This window comes from Chanos chanos, chromosome 2 (assembly GCF_902362185.1).
Source record: "Chanos chanos chromosome 2, fChaCha1.1, whole genome shotgun sequence".
Taxonomy (NCBI): Eukaryota; Metazoa; Chordata; class Actinopteri; order Gonorynchiformes; family Chanidae; genus Chanos; species Chanos chanos.
The window spans coordinates 31539736-31552967 of NC_044496.1; the positions used below are offsets into that span (position 1 = coordinate 31539736).

Below are 13232 nucleotides of genomic sequence, written 5' to 3' on the forward strand. Positions count from 1 at the left end.
TTGTGTCATGGGGCACCGCTTTAATAGCAGAGCCAACGTTCCCTCTGTTTCTCTTTTTTTATCTCTGCACTTTGCACCATTGTGGACACTCTGTCCCTAACAGCAGTGTAACTAGATTCATTCACCAGGCAGGTCACAGTGCTGGATACTCAAACAGTCTTATGTTACCAAATGGTCTTCAGAAGATGAACATCAGTTTCCACAACAGCTGTGGGTGAAAACAGCGTTTTGTCTCAGAAAGGGATGTCTGCTTATCTTACCATAATGCCAACAATCATCTTCCCTTTACAAATAGATGGGCCTTACATAGAACTAAAACACACACTAACATAGACTGGGTGCCAGCCCTGTAACAGTACATTCACACTGAGAGCCCTGCCAACACCGCTGTGGATGCTCTGACGTAGATGAAATAGGCGGATGAAGTTCGTTTGAGATGCTTGGTTTTGCAAACTTTTTTAAAGTGAATGTAAAGCAAACAAACGAAATTGGTTGATGAAGGGAAAAAAATGAACAATTACAATTACATGTTTGGTGACAAAATAAACTAATGAAATAAACTAAAAGCCATTTGTGTGGTGTGACTTCTGTGTTGAGGCTAAGTCCAATTTCAACATGCAGTTTATAGGACACGTTTACTAGCCTTGGTCTTTAATTAACATTAACATTAACATGTGTGTGGCCTGCATTAACGTAACTGTGGTCCTGTTCCTGACTGAAGTTTAGTGGGAACTATTGTTTGGTGGGAACAATAGTTTACACGGTTGTGTTCTCTAGAATTCTCTGGAGCGGAGCACTTCTACCTCCCGATTGGTTGCTGCCAGAGCCATGTAGAGTTCAGAGCCAGCAAGTACTAGCAGCGCAATAGAGCTGCAGCAGAATACATCGTTTGTGATGTACTTTTAAAGGGTAAAACGTTTAAAGAATCAGATTGTATATTATCAGCGCGTCTAATTCAAATTAACATTTGCATTAAAGCATGTTAGTGGATTATTTCCCACTAAATTAGTAGATTTAGGGAACATTAACAGATAATAGGTGAGACTATATGGATAAAGTTAGCACACTTAACATTTACCATGAACAACCTATTTCAATAAGTGTAAATTCCATTCTCTTAATGTCATTTCATCAAATATTGTGAAATTGGAGAAAAGGGCTTCAAAACGCGATTTTTTGAGGGGTGGGGGGAATTAAATATCAGTTAAATATAACACTGGCGCATGTGACTGCAGAGTGGTGGGTGGTGAAATGAGGATATCCATTTTGGAGTACTTTATTTTACACAGTTATAAAAAAAAAGAGAGATGTTTTGTGATATGTTGCTATGATATGGATTAAGAGTGCATATTTGAAACTTCTAAACAGTAAATAAAATCGTAACTTATGGGTTGAGTGTTTTGGGCTTTGTGATTCTGTTGACTATTACCCATCTATATTATAATTAACACCAATCGCATAAATAGTAAAAGTAAATGATTACCAATGTCATTTTGTGATAGAGTTACTGTTTTTGCAAACTAGTTGAGGTCTGTGTGCTGAACTTTTTTTTTTATTATCGTGCATTGCATTCAACGATGATGCATTATACAGATAAAAAGTTTATTCTCAGAAATTAAGATCGATTTCTATACCTTTAGTTCCGCTTTTTCTTTAAATTTGAATTTCGTAACACAAGAAAGCTACAATGTGAAACACATTAATTGATTACAGTTTCAGTAATTATTCACATAATTGCCATCCTGGTAAACAATTTCGCTATAGCACACAGGCTTCAGACAATCCACGGTATTTCGCGAGCATTTACGGCAGAATCATGCAGCTCAGATGAGCGCATTTAGGCGCTTTCGCACCGAACAGTTCTAGGGTCTAATTCGATAGGAACTACCCCCTGTAGAGCTTCCCATAGAACTACATTCGTTCTAGGGCCTTTTTTCTGTTTGCTTTCGCACCGCCAGTAGGAACGCTGAAGTGACGTAAGCCGGCCGACGGTATAGCAGCTAAGAGCTGTTGTTTATGACTAACCAGGATAGCTGCACATTTTGAAGTACAAATTTAATGACTTTTAAGACCTTTTAAATACCTCCAAAAGGAAAAAAAGAACCATCACTGCGGCAAAAGAAATCGACAAACTAGACTACAGTATACGCAATGAGTTTTATTGAATTTGAATGACAGAAATATTGATTGCACATTAGATAACCTATAACTGCCTTCTCATTAACGAAAATAAAACTGTATGGCGATAGACCCAGTCCAATGGAGAAAATAATTTCCCAATGCATTTATACATTTACCACCGCAGTAGCAGTGAATGACTTAATGGGCATAGTACTTTTCGGGTGCTAGCATAGCGCTTGTGCCTGACCCTTGCTCGCGGCATCGTGTTTTTTTTTTCCCCGCCGCAGCCCTAAAATCGTAAGCTGGATAAACACATTCTTATTTTAGGTTAAAATGCGGATCACAGCCACACAAGCGGACACACAAGCACCTACCGAAGCGGAGTGTACGCTACCTCTTCAATGTACAAATATACATTGGACGTTGCAAAATGGTCAATGTTGGGGGATATAAAATACCGGTAAAATAAAACATAAAAACTATGTGCCCCCTCCTACAATTCCAGACATTTTGAGACATGAATATCAAAAGCTAAATGAAATACGTTCTAAGACTTTATATTTTGCACGGATCTTTAAAAATGGCGGTTGCAATCATCGTATACCTGCGTCTGGACCAATGGCTGTACACCTACGTCACAAGGTTCCTATTGTGCTGCAAAAGTACCTACCCTGGAGTAGGGGCTAAAAAAGCCCCTCAAAACGGCGTTCTTAGAACTAAAATCGTTCTAAGTTCCTGCGGTGCGAACACACCAAAAAGGGGGTACTTTCTCAAACAGTTCTAAGAACTATGAAAAGTTCCTCCGGTGCGAAAGCGCCTTTTGACATTAACATTTCCTGACGTCGGGCAGAGAGCGGAAAGTAGAATTATCCATCGATTACTAGAGCGTGTGAGCATACCAAATGCTAGGCTGTTTATTAAAGAGAAATAATACTATCACAAAATGATACTGGTAATCATTTATTATTTACGCGACTGGTGTTAATTATTTTGTGAATCGTTCGTTTAGTTGTTAGTGGATTAGGGGGAACATGTTGAAATTAACAATAGATCTTTCCGAATTTCACTTTTTAAAAAAAAAAAAAAAACATACTGATGTAACTACATACACATGTCGGCGTGCTACATAAATATTGTAAATCAAGGCATTTATTGACTACTAATGACCAAAAATCGCTGTTCTGTCTCTCTGTATTTACGCATTCAATTTCCGTACCTGGAACTATCTGAAGTCTACGAGAATCACGTGACGATCAAGCATTTTGAATTTTTTCGTTGACGCGACCTTCTACATTGCTCTGGTAGAGTTGCATGCATTGTGAAACTAGTGCCAAAAACAGAGAAAACCGGAAATTAGCATTTGTGGCTAAATTTAGCTTGAATTTCAAAATAAAAGCCACTGATTTCGTGCACAAAAAGTGACTCACAGAACTACAATTTAAATTGAGAACACCTACCATATGTTAAATACGTATATTTTTTCTAAAAACTTAAAATTAAACAGGGCTTTTAAAAGAATTAAAGAGACAGCTTTAAAAGCCCACAAACCACATCCAAAACGTTGAGACTCAAATCAATATGTCTTGCTGGGAAAACAAAAACTTGTGCCCCCTCAATATGGGGGTAATTTGAACTCTACACTAAATGACTTTTCAGAAAATGTATAGATATTGAGGTCTGAATCGCCTTTGTAGTAACCAGGGGCCAGTATACACTAACCCTCTAACATACGATAAGCGTACAGTAATCGCCTACTCACAAACTTCAAATTGTGTGGCTGGGAAAACAAAAAGTTGTGCCCCCTCAATATGGGGGTAATTTGAAATCTACATTGCAGTACCTTTCAGAAAATGTGCAGATATTGAGGCCTGAATCGCTTTTGTAGTAACCAGGGTGTATCACAGACCATGCCTCTAACATACAATAAGCGTACAGTAATCGCCTACTCACAAACTTCAAATTGTGTGGCTGGGAAAACAAATAGTTGTGCCCCCTCAATATAGGGACAATTTGAAATCTACATTAAATGGCCTTTCAGAAAATGTATAGATATTGAGGCCTGAATCGCCTTTGTAGGACCCAGGGTGTATTACCACACCTCTAACATACAGTAAGCGTACAGTAATTGCCTACTCACATCACATCTCTGTAGAGAGAGTTGCGTCAACTCCATTCACTCCAACGGGCCATTTTTTTTTATAGCTATGGTGGATCATGGAGCCTCTCAGTAGTTCCCTGAAGTTAGCAGCAAACACTAGCAGCGCAAGACAGTTGCAGCAGAATACATCGTTTGTGATGTATGGGTAAAACATTTAAAGAATCAGATTGTGTATGATCAGCACATCTGACTCAAATTAACATCTGCATTAAAGCATGTTAGTGGATTATCCCCACTAAATTAGTAGAAATACAGAATGTTAACAGATAACAGATCAGGCTAGGATACTGGATAAAGTTAGCACACATAACATTCACTATGAACAACCTATTTCAGTAATTGTAAATTCCGTTCTTAATGGCATTTCATTAAATGTTGTGGAATTGGAGAAAAGGGCTTCTAAACGCGCGTGTGTGACTGCAGAGTGGTGGTGAAATCCATTTTGGAGTACTCTGTATTACACAGCGATAAAAAAGAGAGATGTTTTGTGATATGTTGCTATGATTTAGAGTGCATAATCGAAACTTCTAAACGGTAAATAAAAAATGTAGCTTATGGGTTGAGTGTTTTGGGCTTTGTGATTCTGTTGACTATTACCCATCTATAGCCTATTATAATTAACACCATTTTTTTGCAGACTAGTTGAGGCCTGTGTGCTAAACTTTTTATTATGCATTGCACTCAACGTTGATGCAAGAAATGATGCAAGAAATTAAAATCGATTTCTATACCTTTAGTTCTGCTTTTTGTTATTTTAATTTCGTAACACAAGAAAGCTACAATGTGAAACACATTAAGGGATTCCTTTTTCAGTAATTATTCAGATAATTGCCATCCTTGGTAAACAATTTCGCACTGTAGCTTTCACTGTAGACAATTCACGGTGTTTTGCGAGCATTTAAACGGCAGAATCTTGCAACTCATACGAGGGCATTTGAGATTAAAATTCCCTGACGTCGGACAGAGAGCGGAAAATACACTCACTCTCTCATCATCTAAGCTGCTTATCCTAATCAGGGTTGCAGGGGTACTGGGCGAAAGGCAGGGATAGGTCACCAATCCATTGCAGGGCAGACACACAGACAAACACACATACCGGGGGGCAATTTAGCGTTTCTGATTCACCTAACCTGCATGTCTTTGGACTGTGGGAGGAAACTGGAGCTTCCAGAGAAAACCCACGCAGACATGGGAGAACATGCAAACTCCACACAGAAAGGACCCGAGACCTTGCTGTGAGGCGACAGCACTACCCCCACTGCACCATTGTGCCGCACACGGCTGCTCCCAATCAAGGAATTTATCTGTCACAGCTGGTTACTCTGTCATCTTTATTTAGGCCTATTTCCCCACACTACACTGGTGTACACTTTATACACTGTCTACAGAAAGGAATCGAACCCGAGACCTTGCTGTGAGGCGCTACTCACTGCACCACTGTGCCAGCCCGCGGTAAATACAATTATCCATAAATTACAAGAGCGTGTGGGCATACCAAATGCTGGACTGTTTCTTAAGGAGAAATAATACTGTCACAGAATGACACTGGTAATCATTTACTCTATTTACACGATTGGTGGTAATTATTTTGTGAATCGTTAGTTTAGGTGTTAGTAGATTAAGGGGAACAGGTTGAAATTAATGATAGATCATACCGAATTTCACTTTCAACAAAATACATATTGCTGTAACTACATACACATGTCGGCGTGCTACATAAATATTGTAAATCAATGCATTTATTGACCACTAATTACCAAAAATCGCAGTTTTGTCTGTCTTTATTTAATAAGCATTCAAATTCCCCACCTGGAACTATCTGATGTCTACGTGAATCACGTGACGATCAAGCATTTTGAACTTCCGTTGACATGACTCTCTCTTTGGTTGCTGCCTAAGTGTCATAGCTCATTAGCTTAAAGTTAACTTCAACTTTATTCTGATGCCCACACTGCCTGAGATGCGCTGCTCTGCTCCTAGCTGCTGAGAGAGCCTAGCTCACATAGAGAATGAATGACTTCCGGTCGCTCTTGCCGCTTCCAGTGTGAACGTAGGGTTAGATTTCATACTTAGGCACTTCCCTTTCATTAAGAACAGCCTTTAATTAAGCGAGTCCATAGTCTTTGCTTTTGTTTTTGTTTTTTGATTTTTATGGCTGATAGATTGTCTGTATATATATATATATATATATATATATATATATATATATATGTGTGTGTGTGTGTGTGTGTGTGTGTGTGTGTGTATGTATATATATATATATATATATATATATATATAAAATGAATGCTCTGTCTTTCCGTAGCCCTCCCTGAACCCCAAGGGGGGGTCGTCACCTGACGTCGTCCTTCTCAACCGCTGGAATGTCAGGAATTACCAGGTTCAGCGGGGGGACATTGTGTCTGTTTTGTAAGTGATCTTTTTTTTTTTTTTTTTTTTGACAGGCACTTTTCCCCAATATTAACATTCATCATTTCATCAGGTGAAATGGCAAGATTAACATTCATCATATTTAATATGGAGAGTTTTTTTGGTTTGTATGAGGATTTTTAATGTGGAGAGTTTTTTGGATTATGTAAGGATTTTTAATATGGAGTTTTTTTTGGATTTGAGAAAAGTTGCAGCAAAGATACTACTGAAACACTTATAGAAGACCTTGATAGAAGACTTTATATTTATTTAATATAATAATAAATATAATTTTTAATTACTTTATTTAATATATTTATACTTAAAGTCTCTCTGTTTTCTGTGTCTTGAGCTCTTTATCCTTTTTTCTGGTATGTGGTCTTGCTCCTAGGTGACCTGGTATTTCTGTTGCTAACTGGACCATTTTCTCTCCTGTCTCCAGTTTAATTTACTGGTTTGGTCTGAGAAGAGGCACTCTCAGAGTACTTTAACACCAAGTCATTGGAGTGACTGAGCAGTAATCCTCTCTGTGAGAGAGATTTTAAATATATGCTTTGTAAAAAAAATTCCCCAGACATTTGCTGTGATGATTCAGTGTGTGTGTGGGACTCTGTTAATTTTCAGTTGTCTCTCCTTTTGATGTATTGATTTATAGATTTTGGTTTCAGCTCGCTGCCTGGCTGGCCTATTTCCTCTTTTGATGTGAGATGGGATACAGGCAGGATACATTTGTGTTTTTTTCTGACTAAAATTGTGAAATCATCGTACATTGTGACATGATGGTGACTTTATTATAATTATTATCATTTTTTCATTCTGAGGCATTATCATAAAGGATAATTATCCTGAGCAGCCCAGAAATCAGTCACTGATCTGAAATGCTGCCAAACTGTATTGTGATGGAATATTATGATGGTACATTCATCATCATCATCATCATCATTTTCTGCCACTTATCTGGGACCAGGGTGCGGTGGCCGCAGGCTGAGGAGGGTAGCCCAGACATCCCTTTACCCGGCTACATCCACCAGCTCCTCCTGGGGGATCCCAAGGCATTCCCAGGCCAGTCGAGATATATAATTCTCCCAATGTGCCCTGGGTCTGCCCCGGGGTCTCTTCCCAGTTGGTCGTGCCCAGAACACCACACCCAGGAGGTATCCTGACAAGGTGCCCAACCACTTCAACTGACTCCTTTCAATGTGGAGGAGCAGCGGCTCTACTTCGAGTTCCTCCCGGGTGTCTGAGCTCCTCACCCTATCCCTAAGGGTGCGCCCAGCCACCCTGCGGAGGAAACTCATTTCCGCTGCTTGTATTCGCAATCTCATTCTTCTGGTCACTACCCAGAGCTCGTTACCATAGGTGAGGGTTGGAACAAAGGTGGACTGGTAAATGGAGAGCTTTGTCTTCTGGCTCAACTCCCTCTTCACCTCGACGGTCCAGTACAACGACTGCATTACTGCCGCCGCTGCCCCAATCTGCCTATCAATCTCCCGCTCCATTTTACCACCACTCGTGAACAAGACTCCAAGATACTTGAACTCCTCCACTTGAAGCAGTAACTCAGTCTTGGTGGGGGCAGGCCACCCTTTTCTGGCATAGGACCATGGTGTCATAGGACCAATGCTCATATTGGCAATGATGGTACATTGTGATGATATATTGTGATGGTATATGTAGGGCTACCACAATAACCGCATCACTGCCATACCGCGATATTAGGAGGTGTACCGCGATGTTGAGCCTGTCACCACTATTACCGTCATGACAGTGTAGGTACAATTGCAATCCTAACACAGAGGCACCAAAAGATGTAGGTGTGATAGGATTAATAAATCAGTCTCATATAAATCAGTCTCATATAATTTATTAACCATTAATTTGAGTGTTCAACATTTTACTAATTAAACAGTTAAGAGTAATAGAATAAGCTAGCTGTAACACTGTGCTACAGTCTTAGAGAGTATTGCAGTACTAATGTATTACAATTACACTACTAAATCCATAACACTCATTAACAACCCGGTTGATGAAGGTAATTGGGAGTACTTTGATGGCAGAGGTTGGCATTCAGTGAATACTGTGGCAGAAACAGGGCAACAGTTTATTTCGAAGATACTATTTATTAACATAATCAATACTACTTGGCAAACTAATACTGATATGGTACAATCAATAATCAGCAGCAAATAGAATGATCAAAGTGTAAATGGTAATATAATGGTGATGAGTCCATGTACAAGTATTCAGTGTAGGACTGAATGGGTGTTAGAGCAGAGATGCGTGCGCGTGTGTGAGAGAGAGGGAGCGTGCATGTATGTGGGCGTGTGCCCAGCTGCGCACTGAAGAGAGAGGGAAGAGCAAGGGAGAGAGGCTGTGCGCAGGCGCACAGGCAAGAGGTACGTATGGTATGAGGATGTTGTGCGCAAGGCACCAACGAGAGTGGGGATGGGCAACGAGAAGCACATGTGTGTGAGAGACCAAAGAATCTCTAACTTGAGAGCTAGTCTCAAGCAAGTAGGCCCTAAACTCAACAGCTCTACCCAACCCTTAAGTCACACTGCAATCCCAATGTCAGAGGTGTGTAATCAGAAAAAGGGAGTTAGAGAGAGAGAGAGAACGCATGCCAGATCTGTCCTTCATAAGTTGTAACCAAAAGAAAATACCAAACGGCCAAAAACCGCATTGTCCATGAAATACAGTGTGTACATTTAAACCATAAAAGAATTCCAATAACAACACTTCCTTCACGTTAACTGCATATAATCTTAAGACTAAAGTGTGCCCAGATGCCAGCCTTACTTTGAATAGCTCATTGCGTGGCGACCGAAGGTGCGTCTTTGGTGGCCTGATGAGTAGTGCGATTCGCAGGTCCAGGGAGAAGTTCTTTTCCTTGTCGCTTGAAGATCTTCGGGTCCCCGTTGCTCGTCCAATGATCTTGAAGGGTTCTTGATTTAGTTCGTCAACGTTTTAAATAATAAAAAGGGATCCGGTCGCCTTTTCTTCCGTCGAATACTGTGTGCGTTACAGTGTAATTAGCCAGTTGCAGTTAAAGTCACAACTGCGCGAGAGAAAGTACATTAAACTGGCCGTACAAATATCTCGCTTCGTTGTTTCCTTGTCCTTTTCTTCGGCAGAGAAACGGTGTCTCTTTCTCCAGGTAGGATCACTCGCCTGAGGGATCAAATGCCAGGGAGTAACGGAGTCTCTGCATGCAGGCAAGAGCACCCGCTAGAGACGCCCGCTTCTAGCGAGCTGCTGCTAGAGCGAGCTGCTGTTAGGGAGTTGGAGAATTGAAGAGCTGGAGAGAGAAAGAGTTTGGAATTTTCCGTGGTTTTATGGCGAAAATTGCGTCATCACTGTGTCTGGTATCTAGCTCCATTGCTGTATCCAGTACCGTTACAGTGAAATCTGAGAAGATGGGTTCAGATTACCCATGCAGTCAAACAGGGAATTATGGGTAATATGGTCTACGGGCCTGGCAACCCCTACAACAGCTTTTCACCCCCCTTATCTGAGAGTGCTGCCATCCTCATGTAGCCTTTGGCTTGTTCTGTGGCCTTATCTACACATCTTCGGATATTTTCAAAAGCTCACTTTTTTCTGTCAGTTTTGAAAAGGATTATGTCCACAGTGCGTATGTCCACAGACTTCTTCACTGAGCATACACATGACATTTAGCAAGCACGTTACGTCATTGGCCAGTGCTCATGTCCCCTGTATTAGAGTATTATATATGTTGTTGTGTTTTAGGTTTTGAGCAGTGTGTTCTAATGTCGGAGTGCAGTGTATGGTCTGAACACGTGTGTTATAGTGTTATGTTAGATATGGGTTAGGTTAGGTATATTTTGTGTCTCTATTTGTCTAGATATAGAAAGCTTCAGAAAATGCTCGTAACCTCTCAATTAGTATAAATGACTTGAAGATTAATGTTCATGAGAACTCTGAATAAGCACAACTGACACCTTAAGAATGCCCCATAAGGCTAAGTTCCCGCCCTGTTTTTCTGAATGTGTCATTCATAAAACTGCGCCCAAGAGGAAAAAAAGTAGAACTTTACAAATTTGGAGTCTTAAATCTTGCTTTCAAAAATCAGTAAATGAAAGCATGTAATTTGTAACAGTGGTGGAATAAAGGAACCTTTTAATAATAGTAATAATAATAATAATAATAATAATAATTATTTAGAACCCAATATCACTATTTATAGTCTTAAAGGGCTTTACATGTCTATAACAAAGTCAAATCAAAATTATATCATGCATAAGTTCGAGAAAATAGATAAGTCTTTAGTCTTGTTTTAAAAGTATTGAGAGAGTGTGCCTCTCTAACTTCTGTACGTAAACCATTCCAGAGGAAGGGAGAGCAGTAGGAAAAGGCTCGGTTGCCAGCGGACTTCTTTTATACTCTTGGAATGACTAATAATCCAGAATCTTGAGAGCGCAGGGTGCAAGGTGGGTTATAGGGTGTAATTAAGTCAGACAGGTAGGAAGGCGCAAGCCCATGTAAAATTTTATATGTCAATAAGAGGACCTTAAAATCTGCCCTTGCATGCATTGGGAGCCAGTGAAGGGAAGCCAGGACAGGGCTAATGTGATCAAACTTCCTCGTTCTGGTCAGAATTCTAGCAGCAGCATTCTGGACCAGCTGAAGACTATTGGTACTAGAGGCAGGCAAACCAGAGTAAAGAACATTGCAGTAATCGAGGCGAGACGTGACGAATGCGTGAAAAATGGTTTCTGCATCAGCCATACTTAGAAAGGGCCTAATTTTAGCAATGTTACGGAGGTGATAAAAGGCAGTTTTGGTTGTGTTCTTGATATGAGTGACTAGCGAGAGACTAGAGTCAAAAATCACACCAAATTTTTTAGCTGAAGAGTTTTGAGAGATGGTGCAGTTGTCAAAATTGAGGGTAAGATCACTAAAAAGATGCTTATGCGTAGGGGGACCAATGATCAGCATTTCAGTCTTGCCTGCATTAAGCATCAGGAAATTTGAAGACATCCAACCCTTAAAAGCACAAAGACATGCCTCAAGGTTAGCCAATTCAGAGCGGTCATTGTGCTGGATAGGTAAGAAAATCTGAGTATCGTCAGCATAACAATGGAAGTTAATGTTGTAACTACGAATAATGTCACCCAAAGGGAGCATGTAAATAGAGAATAGAAGAGGGCCAAGGACTGATCCCTGAGGAACATCATAGTTAAGCTAAAAAACAAGGAATGGAAGAAAATTACCAATGCTGTTAACACAGTGTCACCTGGGCACTGTGCAATTGCTGGATTAAAGAAGAAATGGTTTGATATGAGATTGGATTTCATATGTATAAAATCTCAAACGTCACTACTGCAAACGTCATTTATCTTATGAGTTTACTTGGGGATGTTTTTTAATGCGTTGAGTGTAGGCTGTTACAAATGTGATTGATATTATGGGCTGTTATGAATGTGATTGATTTTGTTAGTTGTTGAAAGCAGAGCTGTCTCCTCTGAGAAGTTAAAAAAAATTCATATTTCTAAAAAATAAACACTTTTGCAATTATAGTAGTTACATGTTCATTGTGTCATAAATTGGAGCGTCTTAAGAGACTGGATTATGAAATAGTCTTTGTTTCCTACTGACTGACTTTTTTTCCAGCCAGTGGAAGATTACAAGGACAGAGGAAGAAAACCATTGTTTGGGCTGGCTTTTGCTATCCTACAAAGACGTGATGCATATTCATAGAATCACAACATGCTATGTCACCGCTCTCTCTCTCCTCTTTGAAGTGCGCAGGCCAGAAAATAGGATCTTACTCTGGCTGGATAGAGTTCAGTGTAATTAGCCTTCTAGGCCACAAACACTTTACTGACATCTCATGGCTTCTTTGTGGAGTTGAAGCATCAGCCATCCAGAACCTCAAAATGCAAGGCTTGTTCTCACAGTGGGATGTAATGAAAGCTTCTGAGGGGCTTAGGCAACCCTGAGCCCACAATCTTGGGAGTGCAGGAGGCCTGTTTGTCCATTGTGTGGAGCAGCTGAAGAGACGTGTACCAGTGCATGATTGTGGTTCTTGTTCTGACTTGACTGTGGAGGGGCTGGTGAACGGGGGTGTTTCATTGCTGTTTTGCTGAATGGCTGGTGTTTGGACATGAAATATTGTATCTGTTTGTCCCATTCTGTAATTTTGATGCTGTATTGTGATGCCAGAGCAGATGTTTCAGCGCATCTGCCAAGCTTTATTTACAATTATGACCGCAGAAATTTTTCACTTCTCAGCTCAGTGCCTGTAGCTGTTCTAAGGGAACAAACCACCTCTGCATTCAATAGGTCTGAAAGAGATGTGCGCGCACACACACATACAGACACACACACACAGAGCTGTGTGATGTGTGCATTCTGGTCTTACATTGTCATAAACAGTCAGTCCATTCATATTGTCAGGATGCTGGAAGATAATGGAGGACCACAAAGACTGTTGTTGTTGTGTTTTTTTTTAAGCTTTAGATACAGTAAAGCCACAACAAACCCATGGCAGGAACTATCATAAAAGAGAAACAATGCATAC

The 13232-nt window shown here is 40.3% G+C and overlaps 1 protein-coding gene across 1 annotated transcript in view; it reads left to right on the forward strand.

The window, feature by feature from the left end:
* The window catches only part of immp2l (inner mitochondrial membrane peptidase subunit 2), a 77535-nt gene that overhangs the window by 4674 nt on the left and 59629 nt on the right, over positions 1 to 13232 (forward strand). Inside the window, exon 3 of the mRNA XM_030794402.1 lies at positions 6585 to 6688. Coding sequence (XP_030650262.1) covers positions 6585 to 6688 — 104 coding nt within the window. The remainder of the gene's footprint in view (positions 1 to 6584; positions 6689 to 13232) is intronic.